This window comes from Onychomys torridus, chromosome 10 (genome assembly GCF_903995425.1).
Source record: "Onychomys torridus chromosome 10, mOncTor1.1, whole genome shotgun sequence".
NCBI lineage: Eukaryota > Metazoa > Chordata > Mammalia > Rodentia > Cricetidae > Onychomys > Onychomys torridus.
In genome coordinates, this window is record NC_050452.1 from 71,093,829 (window position 1) to 71,108,219 (window position 14,391).

The following is a 14,391-nucleotide window of genomic DNA, read 5'->3' on the forward strand; positions in this document are numbered from 1 at the left end:
AATGAGAAATTATTTTTCTCCAAGGAAGTCTCACTGGGGAGTCTTAATGATCAGCTCCTTGCCAGAAACAGATGGCCAACACAAAATGAACTCAATGACATCTTTGGAAGTTCTCGGTATCATAATGTTAACTCAGGGCATTTTTAAAAATTTACCCATATAGGTGCTTTGTGCATATATTATGATTTCTGATTTTGAGTTTTTATGGGATTCCCGTGTATGCCAATGTGTGTGTCTCTACATCTATATGGATTTCTTTGGCTGTTTTTCATGTTTGGTTGTTTTGTCATATTCCAATTTGTTTATTTTTTATTTATCTTATTTTAATATTATGGGTGTGGATCTGGATGGGAGGGGAGGTGGGGAGGTGTAACTTTAATCAAAATATATTGTATGAAAAAATAATTTTCTTGTTTTTGTTTTTGTTTTGTTTTGTTTTTTTGTTTTTGTTTTTTTGAGACAGAGTTTCTCTGGGTATCCCTGGCTGTCCTGGAACTCACTCTATAGACCAGGCTGGTCTTGTATCACAGAGATGCTCCTGCTTCTGCCTCCTTAGTGCTGGGATTAAAGACCTGGGTAAAAATCTGTTTTCAATGAAAGAAAAAAAAAAACTTAAAAGTAAATCAATAACCTTGAAGAGTATACAAACAAACAAATAAATACATTAAAGAAATCAATTCATGACTTGTACAGGAAAGCAACCTACATAACAAAGAAAATAAGAAAAATAGATGAGATAATCATCAATATGGGCAAAATTGACATTATGGAATAAAAATTCAGCAAAGAAACAGAGAGTGATCTGGAGATGCAAACATAAATGTGAGAGATGAAAAGCACAATTGAGTCAAATAAAAACTTCAGTGGAAAGCATCACATATAGAATTGGCCAAGTAGAAGACAGGTATCAGGGATAAAGGACCAAAATGAGGAAATATTACCTTCACGCATCAGTTGGGGGTGGGGAGCCCAGAAGGAGGAAGAGGAAGAATAAAGGAAACGGCAGCAACAGCAGAGTCGCCCTTCTAGAAACACTGGGATACTATGAGGATACCAAACCCAAGAATGTACTTAGGAGAAGGAGCTGAAGTAAAAACGAAGGCACTGAGAATCATCTCGTGTCTGAAGTTACAGCAGAAAACTTAACAAATTTTAAAAAGCTAGACACTCAAATGCAAGAGTCTTTTAGAACCAAAACCACAAATGACCAAACAAGAGAGTCTCTACAACATATTCTAGCCAATATTCAAAAATATAAACCAAAGACAGGCCAATAAGATTGTTCAAAGGGTAAAGACACTTGACACAAAGCCTAAAGACCAGAATTAAATCCCTGGGATACATATGCCAAGAAGAGAAAACTGTCTTCTAAAACTGTCCTCTGACTGCACATGTACAGGAAGATACCCAGTGTTAGCCTGGCCTGGTGGCAGAGACCTTCAATCCCAGCTCTCAGGGGGCAGAGGCAGGAGGATCTCTATGAGTTCAAGGCCAGCTAGGGCTACATAGTGAGATCATGTCTCAAAACAAACTAAAAAAAGACACTCAATGTTGATGTCTGGTCTCTACATATGCACACATGGATGAGTGTGCCTGCATACACAAAGACAACATAACAACTGGAAATATACATACACTGAATGTTCAGGTTGCAATTTCAAACACTAAAAAGAATAAAAGGTTAGATATATCCTCACAGAATAACAATAAGTGACTACAACACTTTACTATCATCTTTAAGTCAGTAATTTCAATTAGAAACCAACAAAAAAAAACTTCAAAGTCAAACTACATAACAGACCAAATTGACATAATAACAATTAAAAGGAAAATAAAATGATAAATTTTACCATGAGCTCCTGTTCAAGTTCTGCATTTTTTGCAGCAATAGAAGAATATGCAATAATTTTTTCTTCCAGTTGTTTCTCTAGAGTTAAAAGTTGAGAACATTTCTTCGTCATCTGAAAAAACAAAAACAAAAACAATACACTTTAAAAGTAATGACATGCATTTTAAAATCAAATACCTGTTTCTTATTCCAAAACCTAAATACACTATTACTAATTTACTGGAGAAATTTATGGTAATAGACCGTTAGAATATACATTGAATAATCTTTTTTATTTATTTAGTTTTGCTATTGTTTTTCAAGAGAGTGTGTAACAGCTCTGGCTATCCTGGACCTCGATCTGTAGACCAGGCTGGCCTTGAACTCACAGTTCACACCTGCCTCTGTCTCATGAGTGTTGGAATTAAAGGTGTGTGCCACTACTGCCTGGCAAATAATCTCTTAGTTGATTTGCATTACTCTACATACTTAAGAACTAGGCTGGTGATTCAACTCAGCAGTAGAGTACTTTCCTAAAATGTGCTGACAGCCCAAATTACTATAGCCAGCAAAATTATCAACCACAATACATGACAAAGAAAACCACTGATGATAAAATGTAGCATAAATCCTAATTCGTCTTAATAATAAAAACCCAGAGCCAGATATAGGGGTGAAAGCTGATAGATCAGAGAGGCAGAGCAGCCAGGCACCAGAAAGACTTCTTACCTCTATGGAATGCTCAGCCTGAAAAGGGACAAAGCTCCTGTCTTCTTCCGCCTTATATTGCCCTCTCTGCCCAGCCATATCACTTCCTGTTTCCACCTCCATAGTGCTGGGATTAAAGGCTTGAGATCCCAAATGAGGGGATCAAAAGTGCGTGCCACCACTGCCTGGTTGTTTCTCTTTCCTACTCGATCAATTTTTTGTAGCCCAGGGTGGCCTTGAACTCCTGATCTTCCTGCTTCCTCCTCCCAAGTGCTGGGATTAAAGGTGTGTGCCTTTAAAGGTAGCCTCTATGGTTATCTAGTGGCTAACTCTGCCCTGTGATCTCCAGGCAAGCTTTATTTGTTAGAGCACAAAATATCACCAAAATAAAATCTAATTTAAACAGTATCCATCTACCGATCCAGCTATATAAAAGGAACTAGAAGGAAAATTTCAGTCTGAAAGTTTACCGAAACCCAAGAAAACACAAAGAATAAATAATCCCAGAACAATAAATCAAATAAGGGGAAAAGCCAGGTAGTGGTGGCACATGCCTTTAATCCCGGCACTTAGAAGACAAAGGTAGGCAGATTTATGAGTTCCAGGACAGCTTGGTCTACAGTACAATTTCCAGGACAACCAGGATTGATACACAAAGAAATCTTGTCTCAAAAAACAACCAAAAAAGTCCAGAGTCGGAGCTGGAGAGATGGCTCAGAGGTTAAGAACACTGGCTGTTCTTCCAGAGGCCCTGAGTTCAATTCCCAGCACCCACATGGTGGCTCAAAGCCATCTGTAATGAGATCTGGTGCCCTCTTCTGGCCTGCAGGTATACATGCAAACAGAACACTGTATACATAATAAATAAATAAATCTTAAAAAAAAAAAAAAAAAAAAAGTCCAGGGTCAGATGTATTCATCAAAGAATTCTACCAAACTTTCAAAGAAAAGTTAAACACGATACTGCTTAAATTATTACACAAAATAGAAACAGGAGAAATATTGCCTAATTCTTTGTTCAAGGCCACAATTACCTTGATAACTAAACTACATAAAGACCAAGCAAGGAAAGAAAATTGTGGATCAATATCCCTTACGAACATAGATGCAAAAATTCTGAATAAAATATTTACAACCCCCCTGGGCATGGTGGCACATGCCTTTTGTCCCAGCACTCAGGGAAGTAAAGGAAGGAAATCTCTGTGAGTTGCAGGCCAGCCTGGTCTACAGAGTGAATTCCAATACAGCCAGAGTTACACAGAGAAACCTTGTCTTTGAAAAACAAAAACAAAAACAAAAACAAAAAAGCAAAAAACCCTAAAACCACCACCAGGAAACTCTACAGGTGAAAAGCAGTTTGAGCAAAGTATCATTAAGAAAACAAATAACCCAATTTAAAAACAGAGTAAAGCACTTAGCAGAGATTTCATCTTATACCAGTCAGAATGGTCAAGATCAATAAAACAATTAATAGTTCATGTTGGCAAACATATGGGGTAAAGGAAACAGTTATTCGTTGTTGGTGGGGGTACAAACAGATATAGCTACTATACAAATCAATTTGGCAGTTCCTCGGGAAGCTGGAAATAGGTCTACCACCAAATCCAGCGAAACCAATTTAGGGCATATACCCAAGGTTCTCTACAGCCTACTCCCAAAATACTTGTTCATTCATATTCATTGCTGCTCTATTCATAGTAATTAGATCTGGAAATGGCCTGGATGTTCATCATCTGGTGTGTGGATAACGAAAATGTGGTACATTTACACAATGGAATATTATTCAGCCAATAAAGAGTTAGCAGGCATACACCTTTAATCCCAGGAACAGATTAATAAAATGACTCCTAAAGACATTCTGCTATACCCAGGATCACTGCCTCATTCATCCATTATCAGACGGATGCTTATTCACGCAATAAATGGCAGCACAAAGATTAGGGTTCTTTTGTTTTGTTTTGTTTTTGCTTGGTATGTATGTGTTTCTTGTGGGACTTGGGAGGAGTTGTGTGTTTGGGTGTTTTTACTTTTGTTTCCTGTTCTGTTTTGTTTTCTAAAGAGAAAGAGAGAAAGAAATGGCATGGAGTTGGGGGGTGGGGTGGGAAGATGTGTAGAATCTGAGAGGAATTTGGGGGAAAGGAAAAGTATGACCAGAATATATTTTAAGAAAAAAATTCTAATTTAAAGATTTATTTAAGGGGCTTATGGAAAATTCTCTAGTCTGTAAATAAAAATCCTTCAGAATATGAAGAAGAAAGTTTTATCAGACAAAAAAAACTATTAAGAACTTCATTACTGGTAGATTTGCATTTGAAAACTTTTAGGAGTTGACAGGCAGAAGAAATATACCACACAGAAATGAATAAACTAAATATATAATTTCTTTAAAAAGATTAGCTAATTGAAAAATATGCATTGTTACCTTTTCAAAATATAAGCCATAGTATCAAATTCACATGTAATGCTTTAAAATGGTAAGTCCTGAGTTATACCTACTGAATCACAATTGCTAGTTGTTGCAAGGTATTTGATTACACTAATAAAAACTAAACAGCCAATAGCTAGGCAGGAGGTATAGTTGGAACTTCTGAACACAGAAAGCTCTGGGAAGAAAGGCGAAGTCGCCAGTCGTACACAGATGGAGCAAGACATACAGGATGAGCGATAAAAGCCAAGAGTCAGGTGGCAACAGGTAAATGAATAAAAATTAAGCTATAAGAGCTACTGGGACAAGCCTCAGTTATAGGCTGAGCTTTTATAATTAATAATAGGTCTCCTTATTGTTTTTTGTGGGCTAGCAGCCCCCAAAAATAACCTTCTACATATGACATCCAATATGGGGGCTCAAATAGCCGAACATAAGGCCCGAGAAAGCTAAAAAAAGTTTTGGACAAGGAGCTGGATGTAGCTTCCTAGTCTTATAGTCTCTAAGGAGGGCTGGTGCTCAGTGGCATATAAAGGTGCAGCTAACAGCTACTGACTGGAGGCTGGAGCCAGCACTATGCACTAGGCTGAGCCATGCAAAAACTGACATATCAGTTTAAGATTTTTCTCATGTGATCAGAAAACACTGTGGATGCTTAGTAAAGCCAGGTCAAGACAATAAAAAAAAAAAAAAAAAAAAAAAAAAAACTCTAAAAAGGTAAAGGTAACAGTATGTTTAAATATGTGCTTAGGTGTTAAAAATGAAAATGGGTATAGGCAGTCATAGAAAAAAGTAAGTAGTTTAAAAATAATAAAGTTGGGTTGGGGATTTAGCTCAGTGGTAGCAAGTGCAAGGCCCTGGGTTCAGTCCTCAGCTCCAGAAAAAAAAAATAAAATAAAATAAAATAATAATAATAATAATAATAATAATAATAATGTCCTCAAAAAGAGAGTAAAGATGGAAAATATAACACAGGGAGTTTAGATCTTATATAGTGCTTTGTATATTTGAATTTTTGAATGCTAATGAACAAAGAACAACAGCTGCTGAGAGACAGTGGATTGTGGAAGGGACTGCTGAATTAAACAAACCTAGAAACTTTAGAATTCCCCTACCTCCACATCCTTTACTCCTTAAAAACCCTGCCTCAACTGAGCTCGAGGCTCTCCCTAATCCAACCACCATGTTGGAATGGACAGAGAGCCCAAGCTCGGGTTTGCAATAACGGCTCTTTACTTTTGCATATGAACTTAGACTCCTGGTGGTCTCTGGGGAGCTCATGATGCAGGCATAACAGACCCCCTGAAAATTTTGGCTACAGACTTAAAGAAATAAACCTAGCTGGGTAGTGGTGGCACACGCCTGTAATCCCAGCACTCCGGAGGCAGAGGCAGGTGGATCTCTATGGTTTGAAGCCAGCCTGGTCTACAGAGCTAGTCCAGGATAGGCTCCAAAGCTACAGAGAAACCCTTTCTCGAAAAACCAAAAAAAAAAAAAAAAAGGAAAGAAAAAAAGAAAGAAAGAAAGAAACCTAGAAAAGCTACAAGACAAGTGACATATATTTTACTTGCTCACACATAAAACAAATCATCTTTTGCTGGCTCGTGTACAAGGCACAGTCCATACTTGTGTTAATACAGATATGTAACCTTTGAAAGTCTGTATGCTTTCAGAAAAAGGGGACACCAATGGAAATGGGTGCCCAGGTGACCCAGCCTCTCAGAGTGACTCTGCTGCAGTTTCCTCAGAGTCCTACATCCAGAACAGCTTCAGGGCTGCTGGCTGACATGTCCAGCCTCACAGACTAGTCTAGCCAGGACTGCAGATAAGCCTTGCGCTTTCCCATTGCATACAGACTGGACAACAAAGTTATGGCTATTTTTTCCAGGATCTGACCATTATCTCAGTTTCCTCTGTGTCCTCCAAAAGATTTCACCACCCCCAGACAACAGGAAGCAGTCTAGAAAACACAGTGCCCACATTCCCAAGAGGTGGAGTGGGTGATTTTTGGTTATGGATGTTGTGATTGTTTAGGGGGGTTGGTAACAAGTTGTTAGTGATCATGGTCAGAGAGAAAGCCAAACAAAGGAGATTTGACTCAAGGAGGTCTTTCTCAAGGGAAAAAGGGGGAGATAGAGAATAGAAATGATGGGATTAAAGGAGTGGATTGTTGGGTCTACTTTTTTTGGGGGGCGGGGGTTTCGAGACAGGGTTTCTCTGTGTAGTTTTGGTGCCTATCCTGGATCTCTCTCTGTAGACCAGGCTGGCCTCAAACTCACAGAAATCCACTCAGCTTGGCCTCCCAAGGGCTGGGATTAAAGGCGTGCACCACCACCGCCCGGCTTGAGTCACTTTTGAATAACCAGTATTCTCAAATATGTTACGTTGGTATAGATTTTTGTATACTGATACAAATTTAAGGTTATTTTTGTTATACTGTATATATGTTCCTGTTCTTGATTAAAGTATTATAGCTATGCCGCTCATTAAAAATTTAATGCAAATTTTTAGTCTCTGAAGGCTTGTTAGGATAATGAAGCAATACAGGTTAATAGTAATTTATAACAATCAAATTTATAGTCATGTTTGGTATGGTTTCAAGGTTATATCGAGATATATTTTAAATAGATAAGTGATCTTCAAAAACTTCAAAGACCTACAAAATATGGCATTTAAAATGTTTTAATAACATAAGGATTTTCATAACAGTGAGACACATCAGCTCCTGGCAGCACCAATTTACTTCACAAAAGGATGATGGACATCAAAGAACCTCCATATGGAGTGTGCTTTCTCTGTGGGAAAGCTAGCCATTTGGGCAAGAAACTGCCCTTCCATCAACTGCTGACAGTATGCTGGCCAAATTGGAAAAGTAGGTCACAAAAGAAGACAACTGCCGAACATTGCCAAGCAGGGAGGGACAGTCCTTCAAAATTCCAGCTTCACAGAAAAGTCTGTCACATATTCTAGGACTCTAGGCTGTAGATGGATTACCCAATGTTGCAGAGGAACCTTGGGGTGGCTGTCTAGGCAGCCAGATGTCTATGCTTTCCTGGAACTCACTTGGTAGCCCAGGCTGGCCTCAAACTCACAGAGATCCACCTGGCTCTGCCTCCTGAGTGCTGGGATTAAAGGTGTGCGCCACAACCGCCCCGCTTTATAGTTTTCTTTAGTCATGATAAATAGTAAATTAGGTACAAAGCTTTAGACTCACCAAGATAAGATAGATAATAGAATATTTTCTCTGAATTTGCCAAATATTAATGAACTGAACATTGTGAATGCATATCTTACTTGATAATTGTCTTTATTGTACATAGTTTTACTATGTTGGAGTTAAAACCCTTTCCTTTTTATTTAGACAAAAAGGGGGAAATGTTGCAAGCTGTTTATTTACACTGTGTAAAGATACATCACTGTGACTGGTTTAATAAAAAAACTAAATAGCCAATAGCTAGGCAGGAGGTATAGACAGGACTTCTGGACAGAGAGAGCTCTGGGAAGAAAGGCAAAGTCACCAGCTACACACAGAGAGAGCAAGATGTATGTATAGGAGGAGAGGTAAAAGCCACAAGTCATGTGGCAACATGTAGAGGAATAAAAATGGATTAATTTAAGTTATAAGAGCTGGTGGGACAAGCCTAACCTATAAGCCAAACTTTTATAATTAATAAGTCTCCGTGGGAAACTTTTATAATTAATAAGTCTCCGTGTTGTTTTTTGTGAGTTGGCAGCCCAAAGAAATATTCATGTACAGCTAGAAACTCAGTAATCTACATGTTCAAAGGTAACCTAGGTGGTGCTGATGTTTGCTAAAATTTGATATTCTCTATTATCACTCCTTTTATTCCAATTACAATCTAAGATCTATAAACATGTACTATTATTACATAAACATATGTTATTAGTTCCATCAAATTTGAGAACTTTAAGGTACTAGGTAGTATTTTCCCACTTTCATTATAAATTAAACATACATTTCCAATATGGCTTTAAAAGAATTTATAACTGATAAGGTATCATTTTCCAAATCCTCATAAATCTAGATTTCAATAGTTACAAAACCCCATAGCAATACTTTTTTCTACCTCAAAGTTTAGCACTTATACGCAAATAAATCCAGACTTACTTCATTCTCCAGTTTGCCAGCATTTGAAGCTTTCTCTAGCAGTTCTTCTTGAATTAGCTGAAACTGACTAGTTCTGTGTGCCATGTTAACCTTCAAATCAGAGTTCTCAGCTTCTATTTGTATCAGCTTAGCACGTAGTTCTTCTATTCCTGTAGCAAGTCTTTCCTTCTCTCTTTCATACTGCTTATTCATAGTATGCTGATTTTGATCTTTTATATTTTCTGAAATTAAACACAAAACAAAAATTGCTCTACATAAAAGTTCAAGAATAAAAAATTGACTTAAATGGTTGAAAGATTTATTAATAAAGTTTAGATTCTTATTTAAACAGTTGAAGGATATGCAAATTATTAGGTATAATACAGCACATAAAAAGACTTAAGGACAAAAGCTCAATTGATGCACAAAAGGGCTTCAACAAAGTTCAGTATTCTTCATAATAAAACAGCTTGAAGAACCTAGGCATACAAGGAATGTATGTCAGCATAATAAAAGCTATATACAACAAAACCTTTGGCCAATATTATACTAAATGGGAGAAAATGAAGAATATTTCCTCCAAAACCTGAAATAAGACAAGGGGCACACTGTCTTGTCTCTAATTTAAAACAGTGCTTGAAGTCTCTCTCAGCTAGAGCAATAAGATAAAAAAAAAAAAAAAGGTGGGGGAGGATTCAGAAAGAAACAAAATAAGTTAAATCATCCCAATTTGCAGAAATATGGTCTGTAATTTTTAAAGCAAATAGAAATAACCTAAGGTGGCAAAAAACTGTTTTCAAATAATCTTTTTGTGCACTGTTATGGATACCATCAAAATTGATAAAGGTTAGATTTGAGCAAGAGAGAGCTCTTAATTAGAAGAGTTGATCAACCAGCATGACCATTCAATTTAAACTAACTTATATGACTAACAAGTGCTTCTCATTTGATCAGATATAACTTGTGAAAAGAGAACTTCCCCAAAGTAAGGGTTGGGGCAGGGTTTTGTTTTTGTCTTTCCAGGAAAATAAAAACAACCATCTTGAAGAATTGAAAGATTTTTGGACAAATAAGCATCCAAAGAAGAAGGGAGAACTACCCAGAATAAATCACTAAGAAAAGGAAAAATCTGGCCTAATGCAATCTCTAGTCTCCAAAAAGATGATGGGACCCCACAATGATGATTCCACCAGCACTATGATAACACCACTAAGCTGAAAAACACCACCTGAAGATTGGCTTTAGGATAATTTTGAGATGGCTAGCTGAGATGGCCCAGCCTCACAGGCTACTCTAGCCAGCACTTGAGACAAGCCCTGCACTTTCCCATTACACAGAGACTGGACAACAAATGATACAGCTACCTCTCCCAGGACCTGAAAATTAACCCAAATTTTTCTTTTCAGTTTCTCCTAAAGATGCCGACACTCCCAGACAGCAGGAAATAATTTTTTTAAAAATGATGCCCACATTCCCAAGAGGTGGAGTGGGTGGTTTTGGTTGTTCAATAGGTTATGGATATTTGTCATTGTTTAGGATGGTTGGTTATTGGTAATGGTTTAAAAAAAGAAAAAAGAGGATATAAATATGATTGGATATTAGGGTAGATTATTGAATCTACTCCAAAAAGAAAAAAAAAACAGCAATATAGATATGATAGGATAAAAGGGTAGATTACCAAATCTACTTTACTTTTTAAATATTTTACATTGATATGTATCTTTGTATAATGATACAAAGTTAAGATCATTTTTGTTAGAACATACTGAACATATATTTCTACTCTTGTTCAGGTATTATACCTATACAACTCATTTAACACTATAATGCAAACTTGTAGTCCTTGAAAGTTATTATTACCAACTATTTAGGATAATAAGGAAATACAGGTTATTAGTGAGTCACCTATTATGATCGAAATTGTCATGTTAGGTATGTTTTCAAAGTCTAACAGATATATTTTAGGTAAACAGGTGGTCTTCAAACACTTCAGAGATCTACAGACTATGGCATATAAGATATTTTAATAACATAGGTTCTTTTTTTTTTTAAATGAAAATGAGACATGTCTGCTCCTGGCAGCACCAATCTACTTTGGAAATGATGGGTATCAAAGAAACTTCATATGGAGTTTACTTTCTTTGTGACAAAAGTTAGCCCCTGGGTAAGAAAGTGCCCTTGCCTCAACTGCTGACAGTATGCTGTCCAAACTGGGTAAGCAGGAAGTGACTGCCAAACTTTGCCAAGACAAGGTAGGACAGTCCTTCAGAACATCCTGCTTCAAAGAAATGTCTACTAGATATTCCAGGCCTGTAAGCCAAAGATGGATGCCCCAGGAACCTAGGGTGGCTGTCCAGGCAGCCAGCTGTTTCTGTCATTTCTCACATTTTTTGGCAGTCACTTGCTGCACTTCCTGCTTATTCAGGTAATATTATTTACTTCCGGGGTCTATGATGGAGTCGAATATTTTATATAGTTTCCCTTGTTACCAGACTCAGAAAAGAAATTCACTAAAGAGATGTAAAGTATATAGGGTTGAGAGACATCAAAAGATAAGTGTTGGTAATGCAAGTTAGAACAGTAAGTGAATTAGGCTCAACCTTTTGGACTCACCAAGAAAGGATAGATTAATAGAGCGTTTTCTCTGAAATTTTCAAAAGTTTATGCACTAGACATTGTTGATGTATTTATTGCCTGTATGTATTATATAGTTATTGTACTTATTGTATATAGTTTTTCTTATATTAGTTATGATCTTTTTTTTAAATTTTAGACAAAAAGGGGGAAATGTGGTGACATTTTGTTTGTGCTCTAACAAATAAAGCTTGCCTGAAGATCAGAGGGTGGAGTTAACCATTAGTTAACCATAGAGATCTGGAGGTTTGTACAGACAGGAGACAGGAAGTGATAGGGCTGGGTAGAGGGAAAAATATAAAGTGAGTGGAGACAGGAGCTTACCCCCTTTTTAGTCTGAGGAGTCACAGAGGTAAAATGTGACTTGGGCTGCTCCTTTACTTCTCTAATCTTTAAACATTTACCCCATATCTGACTGTACGTTTTTATTATTAAGATAATTAGAATTCACTACATTCCATCCCACACCAATAAAAACAGCTAATATTAAGAAAACAAATGACACATGCAGTCATTACGGACATCAATATATATGATAATTTTCTTTAAAAGACTGTGTGTGTGTGCACAAGTGCATGAGGTGCTAGGAGGACAACTTCCTAGAACCAGTTCTCTTCTCACCACGTGACCCCGGTAGTGAATACAGGTCAGTTACCTTGCCAGACCTTGAAATTTTCAAACTACTGAAATTACCATATTACCCAACTATACCACTCTATATGCAAGGGACTCTAAGTCAACAAACGAGGATACTTGCAGATCCGTGTTAATTACTGAAAAGATTCAGACATAAAGAATGGAATTAAGTCGTTTCCTCAAAAGTGGGTACAAATGAAGATCATAATATTAAGTGAAATAAGCCAAACTCAGAAAGACAAGAACCATGGTTCTTCTTCTAATATGTAGAACCCAGATTTCAAATTATAAATGTGTGTGAGACCATGCACACATACATCCATGCGTAAATCATGAAACTAGAAAGGAATCACAAGATAGGAGAAAGAACTCTTAAGAGTGGGTAAAGAGGGGGTTAAAGAGATGGCTCAGAGGTTGGGAGCACAGGCTGCTCTTCCAAAGGAACCAGGTTCAACTCCCAGCACCCACATGGCAGCTCTCAACTGTCTGTAACTCCAGTTCTGGGGGATCTGGTATCTTCACACCAATGCACATAAAATAATGTTAAAAAACTACATTAAAAAGTATGAAATTTAGGAAAGAGAGAAAGGATAAAGAGAGAGGGCATGTTAATGGAATACAGAGATGAGAAAGTAGAAGAGGAGACAGAACTATCTGGCATAATGAAAGGAACTAGCCAGACTACAGGGAACACAGGTAGGGAACTAGGAAAGATGAATGATTACAAAGTTTAATGACAGAGTCATCCTGGTTACATAGTGAGTTCAAGGCCAGCCTAGGCTACACAAGACCATGACTCAAAAAATAATTAAAGCCAGGCAGTGGTGGCACACAACTTTAATCCCAGCACTCGGGAGGCAGGATCTCTCCGAGTTCAAGGCCAACCTGGTCTACAAAGTGAGTTCCAGGAAAGGCTCCAAAGCTACAGAGAAACCCTGTATCAAAAAAACAATTTAAAAAGAAGAAGGAATAAAGAAAAGAACAAAAAAAAAGAAAAAAAGAAAAAGGAAACCCATTAAAATATCTATTAATCTATATGCTAGCCTAAAAATTCTAAAGAAAGAAGGAAGCATGAGACCTGTAATAAGGAACATATACAATGAATATAGTAAAGCACTTTCCAACTTAAATACATAACAAAGAGGAAAAGTTTATGAACCAGAAATTTAAATATGTCCCACAACTTAAGAACCCACTTTTGAAACGTTTCTTACGTTTATTTATTGACTCTGTGTATATGTGTGCACTCCACACATGCGTGCATGTGGACAAGAGCACCATGTACATGGTGGAGGTCAGGGACAACTTGCAGGAATTAGGTCATTCCTCCCAGTATATAGTACTGAGGCGCAATCTCAGGCATCAAGCTTGAATTCAGGCTTCCTGACCTGCTAAGCCATCTCCCAGACACAACAGGAATTTTTTTTTTTAACAAAATCACTGTAAACACCGATCTTGAAGTTAACCATAACTTTTGGGCCAGCTGAAATTGCTAAGAATATACTTTCTGACTGGGTGGTGGTACATATCTTTAATCCCAGTATTTGATAGGCATCTGCAGGTAGATCCGTGAGTTCAAGGCCAGCCTGGTTCCAGGATAGCCAGTGCTATTACACAGAGAAACCCTGTCTTGGAAAAAGAAAGAAAGAAAAAGAACACACATTCTGTAGATCAAGTAGATGCAGATTCAGAAGGTATAAGCATTGAATCTATTTAGTCCCACCTTCATCCTCTCCAATGGAGCAGAAAAAATTCAGTGATGTTTTAAAACTGAATGTGTCCTTTCTCTATTATAAAAATATACAGTTTCCTAGTCCAAGGTAACTGAACTTTCAGGAGTATTAAAAGAGTCATAATGTTAGCCTGGGGAGAATTCTGTTCCTGTAGGCACTGGCGGCACGGAGGCAGGGTTAGGTACTTGCTGCTCAGCCTCTCTGAGTTCTCAGATTTTCAGCCCAGCCTACAAATCTCAAGTCTTATTGCCCTACATCTGTGAGTCTATCTCCCTATAGGTTCTCATTTCACTGCTGTTAGAGAAGCGGGCCGGTAACT

At 37.5% G+C, this 14,391-nt stretch overlaps 1 protein-coding gene across 1 annotated transcript in view; it reads right to left on the bottom strand.

The window, feature by feature from the left end:
- The window catches only part of Ccdc18 (coiled-coil domain containing 18), a 118,485-nt gene that overhangs the window by 68,873 nt on the left and 35,221 nt on the right, over positions 1-14,391 (bottom strand). The window contains exons 13-14 of the mRNA XM_036200377.1: positions 9,091-9,311; positions 1,851-1,961 (exon numbers count right to left, since the gene is read on the bottom strand). Of these exons, the coding sequence (XP_036056270.1) occupies positions 1,851-1,961; positions 9,091-9,311 (332 nt within the window). The remainder of the gene's footprint in view (positions 1-1,850; positions 1,962-9,090; positions 9,312-14,391) is intronic.